The sequence below is a fragment of the Ixodes scapularis genome, unplaced genomic scaffold, assembly GCF_016920785.2.
Source record: "Ixodes scapularis isolate PalLabHiFi unplaced genomic scaffold, ASM1692078v2 ptg000247l_1___fragment_3__unscaffolded, whole genome shotgun sequence".
Lineage (NCBI taxonomy): Eukaryota > Metazoa > Arthropoda > Arachnida > Ixodida > Ixodidae > Ixodes > Ixodes scapularis.
In genome coordinates, this window is record NW_024609948.1 from 1,143,204 (window position 1) to 1,167,228 (window position 24,025).

General features: G+C 44.9%; 1 protein-coding gene across 1 annotated transcript in view; it reads left to right on the plus strand.

Moving 5' to 3' along the window:
* Positions 1 to 5,669: 5,669 nt before the first annotated feature.
* The window catches only part of LOC121833992 (laminin subunit alpha-like), a gene marked incomplete at its 5' end in the record, with an annotated part of 84,567 nt that continues 66,211 nt past the window's right edge, over positions 5,670 to 24,025 (plus strand). Inside the window, 4 exons of the mRNA XM_042287725.1 lie at positions 5,670 to 5,703; positions 18,038 to 18,175; positions 19,580 to 19,717; positions 21,953 to 22,087. Coding sequence (XP_042143659.1) covers positions 5,670 to 5,703; positions 18,038 to 18,175; positions 19,580 to 19,717; positions 21,953 to 22,087 — 445 coding nt within the window. The remainder of the gene's footprint in view (positions 5,704 to 18,037; positions 18,176 to 19,579; positions 19,718 to 21,952; positions 22,088 to 24,025) is intronic.

Sequence of the window (24,025 nt, forward strand, 5' to 3'; positions counted from 1 at the left end):
GTAGGACCGGTGCGGGGGTCATAATAAAAAAATTCCGAGGTTAAAAATAAACTCACAGCAATAAATAATAATTATTAATTTTAATACGAATACGGTGATAAATGCAATGACTGACCATGCAACGATTCTGGGTCTGTTGATAGCTTTTGCACATAGTTAAGCAACTTGCAGGGTGTCAGAAAAGAAAAAAATACAGGATTTCTTTTTACCGCAAGAATAAACTAGGCATCGCCGAACGCTCATTCTCCGGCCATAGGTAGCGCTAGAGGAACAACCAGATGTCAAAGTTTCAGCCCAATACGATACCTTCTTCAAAAATTATCAGCGATTTTCTGAAAAGTTCAATGGGAAAATAGCGGCCGACGGAGTTTTCGAATACACATGGGGCTCTATGGGCACCAGAAACGAAAAACCGGCAAAAATGGGCTCCATTTTTCCCATTGGAATTTTCAGAAAATCACTTATAACTTTTGAATAAGGTGTCCGTTCGGGATGAAACTTTGGCATCTGGTTGTGACCTAACGCTACCTTTGGGCGGAGAATGAGCGTTAGGCAATGCGTAGTTCATTTTTGCGGTAAAAAAACAACTCTGCAAATTGTTTTTGTGACATCCTTTGCCAGTCTTAATTTGGTGATTCATGCGCGCAAGTAGTGGTGTGCAAAAATGAAAACGATGAAAACGGGTAGGCTTTGACGTTGCATAAAATATAGTGTGAGCACGCACATGATACGCTGATTTAAAATGAAACAGCCCTACGTTTTACACTAGCGTTGAGTGTGTCGAAAGTTAAGGGTGCATCAAAAGCTAAAGCTTGTACACATATACTGCTCAGGCCATTGTGTTTGAATGCTCACAGTAATTTATTACCCTCAGATTTGGTGTAAGTTGTCTCCTGATTGCTTACAACAGAAAGAAGAAAACATTCTAACTCTGGATTGGTAGAAAAACTCCACCTGCTGACGGCCACCAATCATCTCGGCGCCGATTATATATTCACTGCATGCCAACGGTCGCGTGCTAAGAACGAGTTTTTCCCACGTGATTTCATACGATCGCAATTGTTCTTGACAAACAACAATGTTTAGTCAGGCAAGCGGTGATATGTGAAGCTTAGAATATTTTCTATTGATTGTGGCACACGTGGCAAGTTGCATAATTTTTTTTTCTAGAATTCCCGAAAAAGAATGCTCTTGGGTTACCTTGGTCTCTAATCATTCATCATAAAAGAGCACGAACTGAATCGCTGTTTGAAACGAAAACAATAATGATAAACAAGCGTGTAATCACGCGAACACTGAGGGCATTGCACATATACAGAAGGTAAGCTTTGTCTCACTAAATACATTACCAATAAGATATTTGGTTTTATCCTGCGAGCGAAGCGGAACATACAAGTGCGAGCATACTGTCCTCAACTACACTTCCAGTGAACAAGCGCACCATCCAAAGCACCGAGCTCGCTTTTATAGCGTTTGGTGCGCTCAACGATCCCCACTGGAACAAGCGCGCCATCCAAAGCACCCAGCTCGCTTTTATAGCGTTTGGGGCGCTCAAACCTTTGAAAACACAATTATAATCAATTCTCTTATTTCAATTATTTTATTAAGTGCGCCTATGCGTGTTTTCTTTCTTTTTTTTTTTTTTTACTTTTACATTCACGTGCCATTTTCTTAGTTATATATTATTTTCCCAGAAGTCTGACAACTATAGTCTGTTTCATTATAAGTAAGAGCCACATAATCAAAGATGTAGACAGAAAATTAAAAATAAAAAAGAACGCGAACACACAATAAAAATGCGATGTAACGGCGCATTCAAAATTAGTCGTTAGTTTTTTTAGAGAGCAGCAATTTCGTAGGACGACATTGTTACCCGATGAAGGTTATAAAAAGTGCAGTGCAACTGCTAGCTCGGGGTCTTTAACGTGCATTACGCGTATATGTGATACACGATCGCATGACGGTAGTATGCAGATGGGCGACTGAACCCAGGGTCCCTGCTAAAGCCCCTTGATAAAGGCGTTTTTTACAAGTACACTGTTAGCGAAAATGTAATATTTCGCCTGTTTACACCCCATTTTCACTCGTTAGCATATTTTTACACGCTCTGCTAGTGATAAATCGTCAAAAAATTACTTGGGGTCGTAAAAATTGGTGTTTCGGTTTCGGTTTACATGACTAGGCGTGTAAGCAACACTGAAAACACCCCAGCCCAACCACGTGAGCCCAACGAGCCCAACACCCCAACCATACCCCAAGACAAGACGTCGAGCGCCATGTTGCTTCTGCCTTGAAGCGGTACGGCGGACGTAGCAGCCGAAGGTGAGTGTTTGATTTTTTTTATCAAGTTTGTATAGAATGTAGCACGTCTCAGATTTTTATTACATGTCATTCAAGAACGTTAGATTTGCTTTGAGCAAGCCGGCTCAGGCGTTAAGCCCGATTCACACAACCGGCGTTTAGCCACCCCGTCGATTGGAAACGACTCGACTGCTCGCCGGTTCTTTTGCGCGAGCTTTCGCTCGGGCGCTGGGAACCCTATGAACTGTGGTGCTTAAAGCTAGCACAATTAGGCACGGCTAGCGTCCCGGTGGAAGCTGCAGAGAGCGGAAACCGAAGACACCGTCGCATAAGAGTGGCGAAGCCGCGATCCTGCGCTGATCGTTGTCCCGCCGCTCTCTCCGGCAATATCGACACTTCGCTGCTGGGTGTCTCGTATTTCGACGTTTTAGAGAAACTTGGCATTGGCAAGCGCGAGGAGTCTCTATATCGTTTTCTCCGTCGCCTGCGTGGAGGAAACACGGTGGCGATAGAAACATATGCTCATGCAGTCGGTCAACTTAGACAATCCCCCTGTTCCCTCAATCCTATCGCATTCTTTGACTGCGTTTGTGACAACAACGTTTCCCCAGTGTGAAAGCTTTCAGTCACAACGGGCTACAAACTGGGTTGTGCATTGCATGTAGCCCTGAGGGAATTCTTCGCCGGAGACACCAGCACATTAGTTTCATTGGTAAGGTGACCGGCCACTAACGTGTTTGGCAAATGAAGCGATCACGGGTAAGTAGAAATGCAAACAATGTTGAATGAATATTAAGGTGGTTGTAGCCAGAGCCTGCCAGTTGAAATCAACCTTTAACAATATAGTCTGCGGTAACTTCTTTTTGCACTTAGGATTGCAATTTTAAACACAAAGCCACTCCACATAGCTGTCGAAAATCGTGTAAACAACAGCAGTCATCGTCCCCGGTTCGGATGAGCGAAGCCTTAGCTTGATGAAAAGAATGGCGGTCTATAATTCTTGGTTGTTTCAATCACAACCTCGCACAGCTGAACAGACAAACAAATCAAGGAAATATATCCCGCGCTGGCTTGCAAATCACAGCACACAAGCAGGGTACGTAGCAGAGCAGAAAACACTGGCAATGAGCACACGGAGGCATGCAGCTTCCTTTCTTTTTCCCTCGGCGAATGATTGGTTTGCTGCAGCATTCCGTAAGCATGTCGACATTCAAAAGTTGAGCCTGATCTGTCTTGCAGTGCCTTGCGGAACGGCAAGTATCGCCCACCATTCCACAAGGCACTGCAGGACTCGCAAATGTGTGAACAGTGCTTTGCAATAAAGGCCATGATCGGGCAGCAGGTGCCCATCTAAAGACATTTAATATTGATTGGCATTGAACTAACCTTTGGGCTTCATCACGTAGCAAGCATGGGTGAGGTATAATTCAAGAACATTTAATGTTAATACGTTGTGGTGCTTTCCCATATGTTTCGGTGTCACGGAGTGGGGTTCAAATTAATAAAAATAATTCAATGATCCACTCTGAGAATAAACGAGAAATTACGGGAAAAGAACAAGAGAGCTAAGTTCGACCATTGACTAGCGCTAGGTCCACGCCTGGTGTACAATCAGTAGAGAAAGATGATGACACAGGGAGGATAAGCAAACAAAAGATTAGATTTAATAAAGTGAAAAACTAAGCTGTACACGGCAATAGAGCACTCAACACAAACCACACTCCAGCTCAAAGCTATGGAGCCCTGCGAGCCAGAAACTAATACTAAAAAGACTCGACGCTCATAAAACCGGAATGAGCCAACAAAACAGTGACGAAAACCCGACACTAACAACGAGAGCAAACCGAGATGGAGCTCGAACGTTACCGCTACACACATGGGATAATCCCCCAAAACAGTCGCGACAGAAAGTAGCACTGTGTAAAAATCTTCCCAGCATTCAACAATTCGTACTTCAGAGCCAGAGAATGCAGTAGACAAGTCCTAGAAAACCAGGCTTAGCTTTCTGGTAGGTGCCGAGTCCAGAGCAGTCCGTAGTCTGGAGTTGTCGGCCGAAGAACGGCGTCTCGAAGTCCAGCGGTCCAATTAGAGGCTTGATGAGGTCGACACCGCGCACCACACAGCCACACACGCTTCAGCACAACAAACTCAAACACTTGTCCGACAGGCAGGGCAGAAGCCAAAAATTACACGTTCCATGACTCATCTGCAGGGAGTAACCGCGTTGAGTAGCGACCCGGCCAGCTCTGGGGTTGGACTACCTTCTTTGTTCCCGAACCCCCTTTTATAGGCTCGTCTACCGACCAACCTCCCGTTTCCCCGCCTTTCGGGTCAGTCAACTTTCAAGAAAAACAAAGCTACACAGCAACGACCCAAATGGCAAAACCTATTACATTTTTCAGACAACCAAACATATGTGCCCATCCATTCCCCCGTACGAGTCCAAAAACATCAATTATCGCCGATATATAGAACACGACAGGCGGCAGACTGAGCAAAGCCGCCGCCTTCAAAAAGCGTGCTAGCCAGCGTAAACATCTTTGTATCCCGGCGGCGCCCCTGCATGTCAAATCGGCACCATACGCGAGCCAGCATACGCACCCCTCCATCCGCGAGGTCAAAGCCACAAACTGTGACCTGGGATGATCTACGTCGCCCGTTAACAAAAACCCATTCCGCAAACGAGCAAATTCGTTGGGGACTTAGAAAGGAACTACGACGGGACGAACTGAGATTAAAAGTGGCACCACACTCCCCCTTTTTGACCGTACCAAAACTTAAAGTGGTCCAAAAAAAAGATCATAAAAGTATTTAAAAAAATGAAGAGAAGCCTGAATTTGTGACACCCGGTTTCTCCATCCTGTGTTTTTTTTGTGCTTTTTCTATTACGAAGCGAGACATTATTCCAGCCGTAGGCACCAGATGTAATTCCCGTCTGCAATCATAAGATTATAGGATCCTAACTGCCGGCAGCTAAGTGTCAATTACATCCGGCTTGTGCATACAGTGCAACATCTTTTGCTATTCAGCCGATCATCACTTTACAGCCTGGGTATCTGTTCTTGTAAACGACAGTAGTGCTACATGTTAAACGGCTCTAAAGCGATAGAGCAAACTTCGCATCTCATTATCTTTTAGCTGAATAAACTGTTTGTTTGGTTATGCTTGTTATCCAATTTTTGTTTTAAATTTAATTTTCTCATATAAACACCTTACATTATAGAAAAAAATCTTTTTATAGTACGGAGGTGTCCATATTAAGAAGACATGACTGTATCATCTTTGAAACTAGTTTGCCACAGCCAGTGTTATAATATGTATTGATTTTTTATGCAGTGCCTGCCTTTCCTTGCCCCTTGTGAGGACGACTGAGAAAGCGACTTTGCGCCACAACGACGGATGGCAAGTGTCCCAAGTGTTGTCACCTATAGTGGTCATGTGCTATGTGTTCGCAGCATTGTAAGCCGACCGTGGAGCACTTTCAAAAGGGAACTTTCGCCATGTGCACAGTATGGCCGTGTACAATACGGGGCACGTACAGTCAGAAGAATTATGAGAGGGAACATGCGGGCGCGTGTCACTTGGTACAGGCAGAGCAGCCTAGCAAGTGTCATGCTTGTGCACTGAGGGGCCCTGGTTTGAAGAGCCGAGGCAGAAGTTTCAGCGGCGGTGTCACCGCCCTGGCGGCTTGTCGCCGAAGCAGAAACGGGGTTAGCTAGCTTTGCTCGTGGCTGGCTTTGTGTAGTGTGTGTAAACCGGGAACGTAGGCTTATGAACTTCGGCAACAAGAATACTACACGGCTTTGGTGTTTTGGTACGAGCAACAAACGTGACACTATCTGCTACGACTAGCTACGACCACCCACCGCAGCGGTGAAGGCATCGAAGAAGCAGAACCTGTGTATTACGCCGTTGCCGTAACCCAACAGTGCTCATTTGTCATGGAGGGCTTCCCGCCCAGAGACTTTGCTCGTCACTGAGTGTTATTTCCCGTGTTTCTCTTTGTGTGCTCAGTGGCTGGACGGGCCTCATACAGCAGTTCTTCAGGCTCAAAGGTGACTAAAAGTTGAGGGTGGATGGACTTGCAGCAATCCCCTCGGTTGGTGCGTGTGACAGAACCTTTGTACGGCATCATCGGGAGGATGCTGTTGTGAGTTAGCAAGTTGTCCAATTGTATGTTCATTATGCTAATATTTGAAAAAGCTTGTTTAAAAGGATGCTGGACCAAAATTTGGATTTCATAAAATAAGGTCGCGGAAGCTTTGAATGGGAGCTCTACAAACTCCGAAACATCACTCATACATTAATATCGCAAACGGATGGCCGTATTCTTGGAAAGGAAAGGGCACAATCAAACAAGAAATGTGACATCATACTTCTGGTACACTTTAGAATGAGGGGAAGCGGCCTCGCTTCTTTCATTCCCGCTTCGGTTCACCTGCTTAAAGGCCGGCCCGCAAGCAGAGAGAAGGAACCCGACCCTCACTTTCCTTCTCGCCACTGTGAAAGGACGAAATAGCCTCTCGTTTCCTCCTCGCCGTTTTCCGTTTTTTTTTTTCTTTTTTTGCTAACTGCTTGTTTTTTTTTTTTTGTTTTTTTACAAGTTTGGGGTGGAGGAAATGAAAGCTTCGAGGATTTGAAAAGATTATCCAGAAGCCAGCCGGCACACCTGCGACAAGGAGCTGAACCAACCGAGTAACTGTTTTGAGCGAGCTTGGCACTTGCTCTTCCCAACGAGTTGCATTGGCTCTTTTTTAGCATTGGTTTGGAAGACGATTCTTTGCTGTTGTGAGAGCACAAATACCTCGTTCTGCTCAAAGAAGTAGTCATTAAAGTATCAATTTTAATATAAATATCTGATCTGGCATATTTCGTTGTCGGATTCATGGTGACAACGGGAAGTACGAGCGGCGTTTTCTGTATATCAGGGATGGCACTCCATAGACCAGTGGTTCTGAATCATTATGGTTCGTAAACCGCCAGAGGTGACGGAGGACCCCATCCGTAGTGGGTCTAGCAGTTTTCGGCGTGGAGCGTTTTGCTGTAGGGCATTTCGGTGCGGACGTTTCGGTGCACGGACGTTTCAGTGTACGGACTTTTTGCTGCAAAGACTTTTTGGTGTGGGACTTTTCGGTGCGCGGATATTTCGGTGCACGGACATTTTGATACATGGACATTCGACGCTATGGTTTGCTCTCCGGTATCTCTTTTCCAACGTACGCAGACACGCTTCACATTGTGTTTGCGCGTTGAGTTGATAGAGATAGTCTCCTCTATAAGGTTTTTGCTTTATTATTGGTCATACGTGTAGGAAAGGACCCAAACAGCAAGACGTTTGAGGCTGTTTGTGTATTCAGAACAATTTTGAATATCTTCAAATGCGCCGCCTCCGCGTAATCGCACAGCTTCGATTGTTAATAATAAATTGTGATAACCTCGCACGACAAAAAAAACAATGTAATTATCACTTGTAACTCATTAGGGAATACAGGAGGCGTGTGCGGGTACAAGATAAGTGTAATAAAATCAAATATCGATTTGAATCAAGTAAAACAAGTGGAATTTGGTGAATGCTAAATCTATTTTATTTGGTATCAAATGTTTGCTCATTCTCGTACGAAAAAAACAAAACAAAAAAAAAAACAGTGACCATGCACAGAGCATACACAGCGTATGATCTGTGGTCAATGTCTCCTTCCATGCCGTAATGATGTCGCCGGACGTAAAGAACTGCCTTACAATCCTGCTTATTCAGGGCGATCTTTTTTTTTTAACGACTAGACATTTTTCTACAAAAGACGTTCGAGTTACGCAATTTCGGTTTGTGCCTTATCTGTAGTCATCAAAAACACCAAATCATTCATTTTTAAAGAGATGTAGTGCACGTGAAATGGTTCACGGCGTCCTAAAGAGCCTAATTTGGACGCGAATCGTGTTACCGCAATCTTTTCGGCCGCCGCACTCCTCGCCCCTTCTACAGTGGCGTTGTCTCAGCGATGCGCATGATTTGCCGTTTTGGCTTCATGGCGTTAGGCTGTGCCACGCGGAGATGGAGCCCACATAAAATCAGAACTATATTTTCGCGCCCAAATTAGGACGACGCCCTATCAAGACGCCGTATAACAGTGTACGCGCTTTACATCTTTTTAAGGATGGACGGTTTGGTGGCTCGCGATTACGGCCAACAACTTTCTAAATACACGATGTCGTTTTTTTTTTCTAACTAAAAGGTTAATTAGCGAATTTTAGGCAATCGATCGGTTTTAGTTGCGTTCTTTATTGAACCTAATCCTCGCCTGGCCGTATAGCTCACCTACACAAATCGCAATGGCGCTAATTTTCACTGGACAATTTGGTGGCTTTCGATAATGCCCAACAACTTTATGAATCAACTATCCCGTTTTCTTTTATATTCAAAAAGTTAATTAACAAATGTTAGGTAACCAGTCGGTTTTTGTTGCGTTCTTTCTTGAACCCAATCTTCACCTGGCCGTGTAGCTCACATCCACAAAACGTTAATTTGCATGTTTTTTTCTAATATCTTGTAGGTGAAAAAAAAAGAAAGAAAATCAACGCTGTATATAAAACAGAGGGCAGTTCTTTTCTGATATAAATAAAGCGTGAAGCACGTGCCTTGCATGCATCTCTCTTTTTTTTCCCGGCCTCTAAAAACAAATTTCTGGACATTCGAAATTGAGTTTATGATGGGGCGGGCGCTTTATCACAAGGTATTTTGTCATGTTTCATAAGCTTTGTTACAGGTCAGAAGGAAGCCACGGCAGTCGTATCACGTTGCAAACAGCTAATTGGGGTGTTTCTCAAGGAGCTCTAGGACTTTCCAATTAGCATTTCGGTTCTTAATACATTTAAAAAAGTTTGGTACTTAGTCCTAAACATTTAATTTATGAGGCATAATTAAAAATACTGCAACTCTCGCAAGACGTCTGCCCAAAACATAAAGTTCGTTTCATTGGCGTAAAGTGGCTGCGCTCTAATTTCGCGTTACAGAGATTTGCAAGCGTCTTTCATTTTTATGCTTGGTTTTTAAAGATTCGTGAAAAGCATTCTCGAACTTATCTGTCAAGCCGCGTACGCGGACAGCGCGGCCTCCTCGGCAAGTTGTTCGAAGACGACAATGAATAAAAGGTACGATCAAAGTCTTAATTCCTGAAGAAAGCGCAAGTTTAAAATAATTCTAGGAGCGTCAGTTGATTTTATTTCTACTATATTCAAATTTCAACACTCGTCGCAGGCAGCATGAAAAAAAGCACTGCACTCTTGGCGCAAACCAGTGCCCAGCCAATGGTCCTACACTCAAACACGCATCACAACCCGACCTGTTTGAAAAATAAATAATTTCCAGTACCTTGGTACAAAAGGCGACTTTTCTACTGAGCGTGATATTTTGTGGACCCAAAAGTCCTGTAGCCGAGATTTGGTAGTTCATAGCTTCAGGGAGACGAAGAATGACGGATGCATTATTTCCCGCGGAAGTACTGTTTTGACGTTGAATTCCACATAAAATTGTATTTGCACCCATTGGGTGGCACGATACCGATCATGCTTGATTACTTTTCTTTTAGAGACAACATAACAGGCATAATCTACAGATATTGCAGAATTTATTTTAATTCGCGTACAGCGCGAAAGACAAGTATGGACTAAAGACTACAATAGAGCTCTGCATTTTGTACTGCATTTATTTCTGTACTTGTGGACAGTTAGTCCGCATGACTATATTCAAAAATTGCAAAATCGTTTAAACCTACCCCTTTTTATAGTTTTTTTTTTTAGATGAATTGTAGCGAATCCCGTCTGGGGTTCGGGTAAAGATCTCGCACGTGTTCAAGGACGCATTTCGGCATGATTTCCCGCTTGGTGACAACGTTGAGCTGGCCGCTGTTCCGCTTCTTTTCTAACTAGGACGGGCAACGCCAGACGCCTAAATTAGCCAAGCAGCCCCAAAACTTGCGGTAGTACACTTTCCGAACACCTGGGTTTTTTTTGGAGATGGTCGCTGGCCTTCGCCCACCCTGACAGAGCCCCGAACAATTATGATGCAAGGGCTGCAGAGGCTATCTGCGCATTCCATTTCTTAATCAGCGAACAAATCGGAACAGAAGAGAATGAAAACTTCGTAATACCTCCTGTCTTTTAATAAATGGCATAATATGCTACTATTGCTAGTTGCACTATTTTACGTGAAGAAAATTGTGATATTGCGGTTCAATCTCCGTGTTTCCCGTTCTCTTTGCTGATACGCAAGATATTGGTCGGCTGTCGGGTTTTCAGTTACATTTGTTGACAGAAACTAAATGCACCTTTGGCCACGAAGAAATTTTTTTCAAAGGTAGGAAATATACCATAAACCGTTTCACTTTTTATGGAAGTTTGTTTTTACTCTTCTTAGTAGCTTCAACGAGGCGGCCGTCACTCTAGAAAACACCAGTAGTGCGAACCTATATATTATGCCCCAGAAATGGTCAGACTGTGTCCCTCTGACTGCAATATCTTTGATTTGTAGTTACTCATGATTATTACTTTGTAAAAAAACAGAAAAACAAAAACACAATAGTGATACAATCACTCTTCAGTGTGCCGTTGTTAGAACGACCAATATTCAACTCTCTGGGTAGAGCTCAAAGTTCAGATAAAAATACCCATCTTTTTTTCCTTCTGCTGTGATGTTCAAGTTCCGTTCACTCGAGAAAAAATATACCACCGTATACGGTGTTGTAGCGTATGTGGCCGCACGCGGAAGTATCTGAATGTAAAAGAACTTGTTGTTGGGCTAGTTGGTGTGACTATCTGAGTGTGTTTTAGAGCTGCAGACAAAGAGTAGAAAAAAAAAAAAGAGAAAAAAAAAGGAGAAAAGCGAGCCAGCCCGAACCCTTCCGAGCTCATGTCCAGGCTGCCTAACTAATCCCTGATGTTTGGGATTGAAGCAGAGAACCTTGAAGGGATACAGAGATTTTGTCGGGGGGCCGGTAAGCCCATTAGCACTCGTGCGAGAAGGCCAAAAAAAAAAAAAAAAAGCGAGGAGGAAAATGGAGGAGGAAAGGGGAGGAGGAAAAAAAGAAAAGAGGGGGAATTTCTGCCACGCTGAAGAAAATTTTGAGCGCCCGCCTTTAAGGGGATGAAGCCTAGAGGAGAGGGAATGAGAATTGCGACATCACATGTCTCGTCGGCCTTGTTGAATCCCACATGTTTCCAAAAATACGGCCATCCGTTAGAAATAATGCTGTATGTGATGTTTTGGGGGTTTTGCAGCGTCCCGCGTACCGCCCCAGTGTTGTTTTGCAAGCTTCGAATTTCGGTTAAGCATACCTTTTAATATGAATAATTGTGTCATCAGAATGTTAGAACATGTCAGTTCTAGACAGCTACTCTCAAACATTTTCGAGTGGTCTCGCCTGCCAGATTCAAAGGGGGGGGGGGGGGGCAACATGTACATGTTTTTATGTCTACAGCACAAATAGGTCCTATCATGCACTCTAAATAGCTGTCAATCGACAGACTGGGTAAAAGAGTGAGCACAAACAAGTCCAACTACCAACAATGCTGTCCATGGCGAATCTTGAACACCATGTCTTACGTTATGTGACCTCAGCGGTCTTTCTATAGTTCTTTTCATTGTTGCCGGTAGAGCAGCTACCGATAAGGGGGGGTTGCGAGGACATCAACTTTGAAATGCAGTTTCTTCACATAATGTTTGCACTTTGGGAAGTTTCTACACATATACCTTGAAGTCGCTATTGTATGGATGAAACAACTTTGTAAGAGTGTCTATGAAAACTTGGGCAGGGTTCTCTTTAACGTGCCTGACTTACAACAAGGCTGTCCAACTTGAGAAATTTCACTGGTGGGAAGCTTATTTTCATATAAGAATGGTGTACTTCTTCACAGCGCTGTATGTATCCAACAGAAACTCCAGATGTGTTCAATAAAAGTAGCATTTGCTAATATTGTGTTTTCTGTGTATCTGATGCTCTAGGTTGCATTTGTTTTGAACGCTTGCTACGTTTAGGCTATAAAAAATAGTCTAAATTTTATGCCGATAGCTTATTGAAAAAAAAGTGTTCGGTCTGAATAAAAGATTCCAGAAATTACACTAAAATAAATTGCTACTTGGGGTAGCAAAAATGGTGTTTTACAGTCGACTCTCATTATTTCAAACTCCAGGGCCCGTTTGCTCGAAGCGCTAACCGCGGCTGAAGTTAGCCGCAGTACCTAGGAGAGGGATTTTCAAATCACGTGACTGGCTCGGTAGGGATGCGGGGAAGCGTGGCGGTGCCCCGGTGAGTGACCGCCGCACGCTTTGGAACTAATATGTCGTTGTAGCTGCAATACCAGGCGCGTTAGTCAGCAACGAATGGTGCAGGAGGCTTTCGCTTTGCCTTACCTCACTTCATCACAAAGCATGAGCAAGGCTCTTGCCGCATTTTTTAGATAGTCTTTCGACTCTGGCCATTCCTAAGCCTAAATGAATGTGGTAATTGTCGGCTTAGCAACATCTTTGGAAAGCGGATTGTCTTGACTCTATCGGTCGGGTATTGATTGCTCACAAAAGCAAACAGCATCCCTATAGACCTTTTTCTAAATTACCCAAGCATCGAGAAGAACGCTGGAAGTATAATTCTGCGGTCCGCGCGCACTGGCCTTCCTCTTATAAAAGATTCGAAGTAAATAATCATAATAAATATTTGACCAATGCACGTGCAAGACAAAATTTGTTTTAGACTTTTTGCTTTAGAACAGTTACTACTTCAGACGCCAGCACGTGCAACGCGTGTAACTACACTTGTAGCATGCACCTCGGTGCTTGGGAAATTTAGAGAAAGGTCTAATATGGTCTATTGGGACGCTGTCTGCTTTGTGTGCTATTAATACCCGGCCGATTGAGTCAAGGCAATCCACTTTCCAAAGACATTGCCATGCTAACATTTATCGCGTTCATTTAGGCTTAAGAATGGCCAGAATCGAAAGACTATCTAAAAAATGCGGCGAGGTCATATGCTCATGCTTTGCGATTTAAATGAGGTAAGGCAAAGCGAAAGCCTCTGGCACCATTCATTGCTGACTAACGCGCCCAATATTGCAGCTACAACGACATATTAGTTTCAAAGCGAGCGGCGCTCACTCACCGGGGCACCGCCATGTTTCCCTGCATTCCTGCCGAGCCAGTCACGTGATTTCAAAATCCCTCTCCTAGGTACTGCGGTTAACTTTAGCCGCGGTTAGCGCTTGAGCAAACGGGCCCTGGAAGCCACACACTTTAGTTTGAAATATCAGAAGATTGAATTATCAAAATTCATCTAAATATTGTCACGAATAAAAACATACTTCTTTATTAAACTTAAAATCAGTGTGTAATGCGCCGAACTTGTGCTGAGAAACATAAATTAACAAAGACTTTTGATGGTGTCGAAAGGACAACTGCCTCAAGCAGCCAAGCGAAGGTACTTTTGTAAGCGCGTGGGTATCTAGAAGTTTCTGAGCTCGAACAAAAAAAATTTAGAGTCGTCTCATCATTCCAGTTACGCAAACAAAAGAAAGAAGGACATTCGCTGGCGGGGTAAGCGGCATGTTAGTCGATCACGCTGCTGACTCGGCTATTTGCACGTGGCATTACTCCCCTCTTGTGAAAGACTCGTCGTCTTTATGCAACACAAAATTGAATTAACAGCTTAAACAAGACTAGGTCAAAATACAGAGTCTCGTAAATAGCAGATTTTCACAGTCCTACCGAGCATACCTAGTTCAGTTGAGTCGGAAGACGTGAATCGCCTACGGGTCGCAGAGGGCAGCGTGACAATGTTGATGTGCCATTGGCCAACGACTTACAACTTAGGTCTCATGTAGCGAATAACCTTGAGGTCGAAGCACCACTTTAACAGTTCCTTGCTGCGACGATGAATTGGTGTTTAGATTCACAGTGGGTAGCCAGGCTGAAACTGGGCGTCGTGGTGACAAAGATTGTAGCAGTCATCGTCAGGAAGTTGTGGCTTGCATCAAAATGCGACCAAGCTGGCAAACTTCCTCCGTTCGTTGAGCATTCAGATCGCACTTTCTTGTTTTCAGGAAATGCGAAATGAGTAAGGTGGATAAGGTGATAACATGACAGTTGACCAAGAAAGGAGAAAAGACTTGAGACTTTCTCGGACACAGCTGCTTGCCATCTTTATGTGACTAAACCCGAGACGCAGGAGGAGGAAGACACGTAAAGAGGACACACACGGACTGTCCTCGTGCATGTCCTTTTTGTGGGTCTTCCTCCTCTTGTATCTATGTATAGCCATGTTAACTAGTCACTCATTCCTCTATCAGTTTTTGCTATCTTTGCATCTTCTATGCTGCATGCATCCTAGCCCATGCTTTATTTCTTGGCTATACCAGAATGAATGGCACCAGCGGGAGAATGGTGGCCGAGTGAGTGTGTTAACGTGCCGCACCTTGGTGTGCGTGGAGGAATCCTAGGTTCACTCCCCAGCCCTGCCTGTTCGATTGCACCGAGCATCGTACCGTTATGCATTCGTGTACGGTAATCCCTCGTTAGCTCGAACTCGGCTATCTCGAAATATTGGTTAAGTTGGAAGATTTCCTAGCCATAAAATGAACTCACATAGGCACAATTCATTTACTCATTGCTTATCTCAAAAAGGTTTCAGACCCACCTTGGATATCTCGAAATCCTGACAACAAATATTACAAAAAAAAAAAAAGAAAAACAGGCAGAGCACAGCAAATAATGACCTGGTGGCCTAAACATTGGTTCTTGAAGGAAACCCACAAACACACAAAAAAGAAAAAAATTGTGCATCATCGCACGTGTGCAACAACGCACAAAGAAAAAGAAAAAAAGTCCGTGTCATGAGTGCGGCAACGTGCGCAGGTGCAGCAAAGGCACTTCGTGGAGCAACATGTGCCTCAAGGACATTTGTTGTCTCACTTTCTTTTAATACGAAAGCATTAACCGGGTCTCATGGAGTGAACTGACGTCATCAGCTTTGAAACCACGCCAAACGGCATCTTAAATCCTTTCTCCAAGTGAAGCCAACTCCCAGCTGTGAAACCACGCGAAAAGCTAGCCAGCGGCACCAAAATTCTCCAATCCCAAAAGAGTGAAATAAAGCTGATGGATTTTCGGCTTCAATCCCATTGGCTGGCGTGCGTCGACGAGGCTCCCATTGGCCACTGCATGTCAGTTTCAACGACCGCTCACGCGGCGCTGCGTGTCCGTTAGCGTAGCGTTAACACGGAACGTCCAAGGTCAGCGCGCCCAGGTGAGCGCGTGCTGACCCGCAATGAAAAGTATGCAGCAGACGAAACAAGGGAGCGGACAAGCCGCTTGCATGCTTTGGCATTCGCAACTCATAAGAAGTGATTAGGTATACTTTGAGCCTTTTTCTTTCCCTAATATGGCTTGGTGGTTGGTGCCCCTGTTTCTGTCTCCCTCGCACTCAGCGTTATCTTCCAGCTTTATCCTTTCAATCTTTTTTTTTTATTCTTTCAATTTTTTTTTGCATTTTGTTTCTTAGTTTTGCTGTCTCTTCTTATTGATTTTTAATATTAATTTTGTTGCATTTTGTTTTGTTCTCCCCACCGCACCTGCACCTGCCGCATGTGTTAGCGCCAAGTCAATTGGCGCGATTGTTGGAAGGGTTCCATTTGCACAATGCACTATCAGTGTAATGAAAATTCGGTACCTCGCTTATCTCGAAACTGCTCTACTCTCGAATTTCTTTCTAGTTTTTATGACTTCGAGTTAATGAGAACTTGCTGTATAACCACCGCGTAATGCACCAAAAAGACCCCAGATTAGCGGCAGTACTGGCTTAATTTATTAGAAACACCAAGTGCCTGTCGGGGCTCACTAACTTCCCGCCGTTTAGTATACAGTCGAGTTCACTTATAACGATATCCAAGTGCCAAGAAAATACCTTCGTTATAACCGATAATTGTTATAAGCGGGTTGAGGAAAAAAAGACAAAAGAGAGATCAAAACATTTTATTTGCAGGCAAGTAAGGTTGTGCAAGTGCAACTACTTGTTTGCAGAAAAGCCATAGTCTGTCAGCTTTGATTGCTTCACGCGAAGCTGGCGCACATCTTTTTCTAGAGCATCTAGGTGCTCCACGTAGCTTAGCAGGAGGTCCTTCGCGAAAACAAAGTCCCTGAGGGACTGTATTATCCGCTGGGCCTCCTGCGATGACAGTACCTGGGTAGGCTCCTCAACCACGTCGTCGGAGTCGTCGGTCTCACCGTTGTCAGCAGCATGTACACGCGCGACGATCGCCTCATCACTGAGGCACTCGGACGTTTCCACAACATCGTCTGCATGAAGGAAGTCGTCCAGACCCGATCTTGCGTAGAATGCGCCGCAGACAGATCGGCCACGACGCCCCGTCCGCAGTGAAATGTAAAACGAAGTCGGAGAAAGATAATCTAAGCAGCGAGCACACAACAGTCGAGTGAGCGAGCGAGTGGCGCCAGTGCGCCGAGTGCGCGTGTGGTGCGACCGGGTGCGCGGACAAGGCCAAAGCGGCGTCTCTGGGAGGGGAGTTCGGAAGGAAAGCTGCTCCTCCTCTTGCTTCCTTCCTAGCAAGCGGCGCAGTCGACTCATTTTCTGAGGGGTGGAAGGGATGCGTGTCGCGGGGCACAGCATGCCGCGGAGAGCCGGCGGTGGCTGGCATTTTCGGCGCATGCTGTAACCAGAATTAATCGCTATATCCGATATCGCAGCCCTGGAGCATCGTAATAAGCGGTTTATTTTACCATTGAAAGCATATAAAAGTGGACGGTGCTATCGTTGTTCATCGTTATAACCGATATATTGTTGTAAACGGTATCGTTATAAGTGGACTCGACTGTACCCTCATGATTTAATATCACTGAACACTTCAGTTAGTTTTGATATGGGGCCTGGAACGGGCCTCCGACTGGTGCGTTTACCGCGTCCTGGAATGTGGTTCCCCAATTCTCGTGTAATGTGGTGGTAGAAGTGCCATGTTGTTGCCGGCTGTGGGCTTTGCCGTGGTGTGGGAGCGGAGGGTGGGGCAGCAGAATCCTCTTCCGCTGCAGTTCACTCTGCAGCAAGACGGTCCACGCAAACAAAAACGGACTTGAGATGGGACGCGATGACGACAATGGTCCTCGCATCCTGTCCCCTTTCCCGCCTGCATTAAATACTCCTTCTTTCCCAGAACCATAACAGAATGGAACAACCTACCTCATCACCTATTTATATCTGACAATGTTTTGGAGTCGATTGAGCATTTGTTTGATGTGTAACTCTTTGCATTGTGTTTCATTTTCCTGTTCCCCACTACCGCCACCCCTCCCAACTTTGTTGTGAGCTATTACATATGCTTTATTTAAATTTTTGCATAATTTTCCCCTGTTCCCCTCTCCCATTTTACGGATTACCTGGTGTTGCACTTTTTTGACTCCACTTTTGTAACCCCCAATCCTGCTTGGGCCGCAATCGGCCTGCAGTATTCCTAAATAAATAAATAAATAATAAATTTCTAGGACTAACAGCTGGGATAGCAACGCAGCATGATGGTATGCCAGTTCCTGCGATGCTGTCAGTTGCCGGTTCGGTACCGCTTTTGATGCATGAGTGGAATGGCACGCTAAACGCGCCAGTCAAACACTTATTCCAGGCACTGTAGCTTCAGTCAACAAAGGGACTCGAGTGTTCCATGGGTTCTTTATTTGGCGGTTGTCCTTTTGCAGCCTGTGACTGCCACCCGTCGGCGTCCCTAGGCGCTTCGTGCGACGCGGAGAGCGGGCAGTGCACCTGCCGGAACAGCTACGGCGGCCGTCAGTGCCTCCACTGCCAAGTGGGCTTCTACGACTACCCCACCTGCAAACGTGAGTCTGCTCATTTTTGCTTTATGTTGTCTCGGTCGATCGAATGGTTGCCCGATTGACGTACAAGTCGGTCGATTGAATGCTTCATCAAGTGAACGCAGAAGTAACGACGAACAAAGTTGAGGAAATGGATGTATTGCTTGGTGCGTCGATAAATCATTGTCGTAAATCAGCAATCGTCAGTTTGTCACTTACTGTATTTACTCGAAAATAGGTCGACCCCTATTTATTGAGCCCACCGAGAATAAAAAAAAATAATTCAAATATAGGTCGACCTTTCTTTTTTTTTTTAAGGAACAGGGGAAAGTTAGGGCAAAAGAAACAAACCTTTATTTACAGCACTCTCAGCTAAATCACAGGGCGATGTCAAAAAAGCTTCGTCAGCTTGGTAGACATCCTCGCAAATTGGCAACAATACCTCACTGACACCGTTGTAAAATAAATGACAACAAGAAGAAACAAAAGAAGGTGGAGACGGGCGAGCGACGAAAGATCAAACACAAAGACACGAGCAACGCTGCGAGCCCCTTGAGCAACACGCGACCCGCCGAAAAAAAAAAACAACTAAAATACCTCCAATGGTTTTTTTTTTTTTTTTTTTTTTTTGCGCGTTTGCGAGGGAGAGAGGAATGGAGCGCATAGGAGGGTAAAGTGCATGGCGCATCGCGTTCCTCTCCCTCGCCTTCCCCCTTGCCCAGCGAGGGGAACGCTACAGGCGTGATGGCGAAACTCGATGCCCGAGGAATGTGCGCGAGAGCCGTAGCGGGCGGTCACGGACTGTCGGCTGCTGCTGTTCGGTTCTTTTTGTGCATCAAAAGCTTTTTGAAACAAGAAGCCGCGCGGTTCTACCGCGACAACGGCTAGGTGATTGATAGCTCCATACCCTCGGTAGGGTTTCAAATTTTGGTTGCGAATTAGGTCGAAATTCTTTGGTCACGATTATAGGTCGACCCTTAATTTTTGACAACATTTCCGAAAAAAAAAAAGGTCGACCTATATTCGAATAAATACGGTAGGTCCTATCCACGCAGTTCAAAATGATTTCTGGGAGTGTGGTGGATTCGTTCGACTTACGTGCATCGGGCTACGGTGGTGTGGAAAACTGTAACGCGGTGCAGAAAATCGCGGGGCACTGTAGCTCCCCGGTTGAAAATCGGCCCACCTGCAGTTGGATGATGGAACTGGATGGAACAGCAAAGACCAGTTTCGTTATCCAGCTGCTGGTGGGCCGACTTTCGCCTGGGCCAGCAAACGCTTTCAGATACGCTGCACTCGTAAATCGAACACGACAACGTGCATCGAGTGCAGCTGGTGCGGGAGGCGTAGGTATAGATTGAACAAACCTAGTAAACTTTTAAAAAAATGGCGTGTCCTGACAATGGTGCATGCCCGGTGTCCGTACAGTGTGTTCGTGCGACCCGACGGGCACTACGGAGGAGGTGTGCAGCAACCAGACGGGCCAGTGCCTGTGCAAGCCCCAGTACGGGGGCCCACGCTGCGACCAATGTGCCCCGGGATTCTACAACTTCCCCAACTGCATTCGTGAGTACCTCCTGTGCTCCTGCGACTTTGCTCTTCTTTTGGAATGATTGTTGACTGCTTTTATTTTGGTGCTTCATGGTGAAAGCTCTTAAATAGTGTAAGTTGAAAAAGCTATCCAGGACAGACACAAAAATCCAACAAAAACACGCAGGAAAGCTTTGTTTATTGAACGGAGCACTATGGGCGCTTTTATTCATTTGTGGAAACTGTGAGTGTACAGTCACGCAGAAACTAAATAGCTCCAATCAAGTGTGTGTTCTCCCCTTTCAATCAGACCATGCTGAGAAGATGCGGATGATAACAGCGGTTTCTTTGCATTGATGGGCTCCCCCCTTGTCTGTTTCACATGGACGAGTCCTGATGTCAGCGCTAGTATGAAGGAAAACCGGCAGGAAAGCACTCCTCAGAAAAGAAACGCTCGTTCGCTCAGAGCAATTTAGTTTCTGCACGACTGTAGATTAGTCACATCTGCAATCTTTTGCACAAATCTTATTGCACAATCTTGTAGCCTGTTGAAATACAGGATCTGCGGAAAAGCTCTACCTTCTGCATGCACTCGACAACTTCGGCCCCCATCGAGCACGTGGGCTCGATGAGGGCCGAAAAAATGGATGTCACTTTACCTAAACACCAATCGAGCTTCTCCGCTGAATTTAGCGGGGAAAATCAACGTCACTTGACCTGACACCGCATGACCTACAAAAAAATTCAGTTTCCATGCTAAATTTCGCAGGGAAATATAGGCCATATGTCACACAAATTCCCTCTCCCCATTTTTCTCCTCCCTTCCCTCTCCTCCTTCTCCCTCCTCCTTCCTATTTCCATCTCTTCCCCCTTCTCCTAGGGTGCTCTCCCTTCCCCTCCTTCTGCCCCCCCCCCCCCCCTTGGCCATGTGACACCAATTCAGTGTCCCTGTTTTCCCTTCTTTCCCTCTCCCAGTGCCCTTCCTTGCAGTCCTACAGTGCTCCCTCCCCACTTCAGGTTACATGACACACAAATTCTATTTCCCCAAAAGTGATAAAAATATAGGTTCTTCACTGTTGCAACAACTGTTCAATCTCTCCCAAACAATTGAAACAGTCTCTCCTAAATACTGAATTTCACGCATTTTAGGTAGGTTTCCGTGTTTTCAGATAAATCCGAAAAGCTCGGAGAAGCAACCGCCAGCGAAGTTTTCGTCACTTCGGATTTATATTTGATAAACTCAAAATTTCAGTGTCCCAATGTAAAGAAAAAAAGTATCCTACAATTAAGTTTGATCAGTGCACAGGTTCAATGCTGCTGAGAAAATGCCATCTCGGTTTTCTTTCAAATCTAGGAATATTGACAAAAGTTGTTGCACCGTTCATCTCAGCCAAAGGCTCATTCATAACAATGGATCATTGTGCTCCCAAGTCACGACAAAAGTCACTTCCGGTTTCCAGTTTGGACCATATTATCTGGGCTTCTTAGAGGAAGGAGGGTTGTGTTTTTGTAGGAGTGAAATCTACGAACCATAGAGATTTCATGGGAAGCTGAAAGGCAGTTGAAGCATCTATATTTACACCCTTTATCACTCCACCCCGCACAGCCACGGGTAAGGTGATGGAATACGGTGGAATGAAAACAAGCTTTCCAGTGACTACCTCGAAGAATTTAATAATTATAAGGTATCGACGTTTATTAAGGCAACATTGTTTGCACGCTTTGTCTTGGGGCAGGTTAGTATTGCCAATAGCTAGGGTGCCAATGCCAAATCCATCGAAAGAAATATTATTTGATACAAGTGCATTCTCTTGAACCTAGCACAAGTATAGACCCCTATATTATTTATTTTTATTTTTATGTTTAAAAATAAAAGAAACATAATAAAATTAAACTCCAAATTTTGGAGAATTGGAGATCTAACAAAAATAAACTCCGATAAACTCGGACTTTTTGGCAAAAAGTAAACTCCGAAAAACACCCTCATAATTTTAGAAAAATAAACTTTGGAAACACGGAACCCCGATTATAGTAATTTAAAGCTAAAGGTCATTGGCAATTTTTTTTTGCTATTCCTACCAGCAACTTGCTGCCTTAACAGTTTGTTCCAGAGGCAATGTTTGGGCCGAGAAGACTGTGGTGCCTCGCAGTGTTGTGAGCAGCGCAGGGTAGCGCAGTGCACAGATTTTGCTTGCTCGTGTCGACGGTGGTCACACTGTAGCAAGGCCACGGGAGAGAGTGCCAGCAGTGGTCCGTGCTTTATTTGTGCAGCCTGTGAATGCGACAGCAAGGGCTCCCTGGGCAATTCGTGCGACAACGCGGGCAAGTGCCACTGCCTGGCCAGCTTCACGGGCCTGCGATGCGACCAGTGTGCCCCGGGCTACTACAGCTACCCAGACTGCAACCGTGAGTGCTTCTCTGCGATACATATAAGGGTGTAGGGGGGGCTTGAAATGGACTTTGCAAATCATTCTTTGTCGGCTTTGCATTCACATTCAAATTTTGTGAAAATTGAGGTCTTCAGTCTTCTCGCTCTAAATATTACGGACAAACTTCTCCAGCCAAGAGCTTAAGACCCCGGATTTTCTTCACCCTCTACGTAAAGCATTTGATCATCTTTGGCACAATTTAGATATCTTTCGAGCTGTCTCGCTGGAAAAGCATAAAGGTGAAAAGCGGTGCCTAAGAACTAATTGAAAACTTTCGTATAGGTGCCATTCCAAGGATAGGTGGGTTTGACAGGCTATGCCAACCTTTCACGAATGTTTTAGCCCTTTGATGCATAAAAACTATATTCTTTTGTCAGCCCCCGTAAGATTTTGTTTTTAGGGTGTTATATCACACTGGAAAGACAACTTTGAGCTCCACTGAAATAATCTACTGCAACGCAGTGATGGAAGTGCTGCGCCAATTGCGCCAATTTGCGCCAAGGACGCAATCCTGCTACATGTAGCGCCAAATTGTTATTTTACCGAAGAATTGCGCCATGCCTGCGCCGAGATGAGATGTAGCAATAAAAAATAGAAACTGAAGTCTTATCAGAGCGCGTGTCGGTACCACGGTATTTTCCGCGCCGCAACTGTTACGCAAACCGAAACTGCGAGGGCGCATTATCATCATCATTGAAAGGAACGTCAGCAACATCTGAGACCAAAGCCGCAGAGGCTAAGCGAAGAACCATCCCACTGAGCTGCCTATTTAAAAAAAAAAGAAAAAAGGCCGAGCTTGTGAATGTTTTCAATGTTGGCCCGCCCTGTTCCCGAGCGCTAGCTGCAAGCGAAGTCAAAGCTAGCGCGAGCCCAATGCTGTGCATTCCTAAGTCGCGCACAGGCTCGTGCAGTGTGGGCACCGTTACAAGCTTCATGCGCGTGCTTGCAGCTTCAGATGCGCTCGCACTGAAGCTGAAACGAAGTCTAGTTGAGTTGCACCAAACTCTGGATGTAGTGCTGGTAAAGCCTTACCGTCCTTTTCAGAGCACAAAGCACTGCGCGACTGCGGTGTCTGCTCCGCAGGTGTCGCTTCTCTGCACCGCGTCGGTGCATGCCAAGGAGCGCACTCAACGGGTTAACTCGCCATGATCCGATCGTGACTTCGCCAGCACATCGAAAATGAATCGTAATTTTTGAAGCGAATATCAGATACCGCAATATTTGAAGCTGCTGCCCGAAAGATAACTATAATCTGAACTAAAACATTCCACAACAGTAAGGGTCGTTAGATGCTGCTGCAGATACCTTTAAAGAAGTGCAGGGTAATAAAACTAAATATCCTGTACCATCAGAACTCAGTGTGACATATTTAATTGTATTTTTTTTATCTGATGAGCAGATAAACTTTATTTTAAAAAAAAAAGGTTTTTTCTGTTTACTTTGTTGAATTTGATATATCCTGTCTTAAAAAGGCGACAGACGCTGTGTTCCAACAGGGATGGGCTTTAATAGCACAGCAGCATTATTTCAATTTCAAGTAATATGCCAACATATGCCGGACCCTGCTCCAAAAGGGCCACTACCTGCTCCAAAACAACATTTTGCCTGCTACAAGGCCTGCTCCAAAAAGTCAAATGGCACTTCCATCACTGGCAACGCTACGTAGTTCAGTTTAAATGTGACGCTTGCGAAAATGTTGCTTGTTTGCTAAAACTTGATCATCTGTGCCAGGCCCCGTACGTGAAAAATTGCCTGGATGGTTGAACCGGTGTTTTGCAGCACTGGTCTTTATTCAGCATTATGCGGGACATTGTGAACAGACCAGATTGCTCAGCCTGAAGATTGAATGTGTAATAACTTGCGGTTTTGCAATTTGTGATTGATTACGTAAATGAAGAAAAGTGGCTTTCTTTTC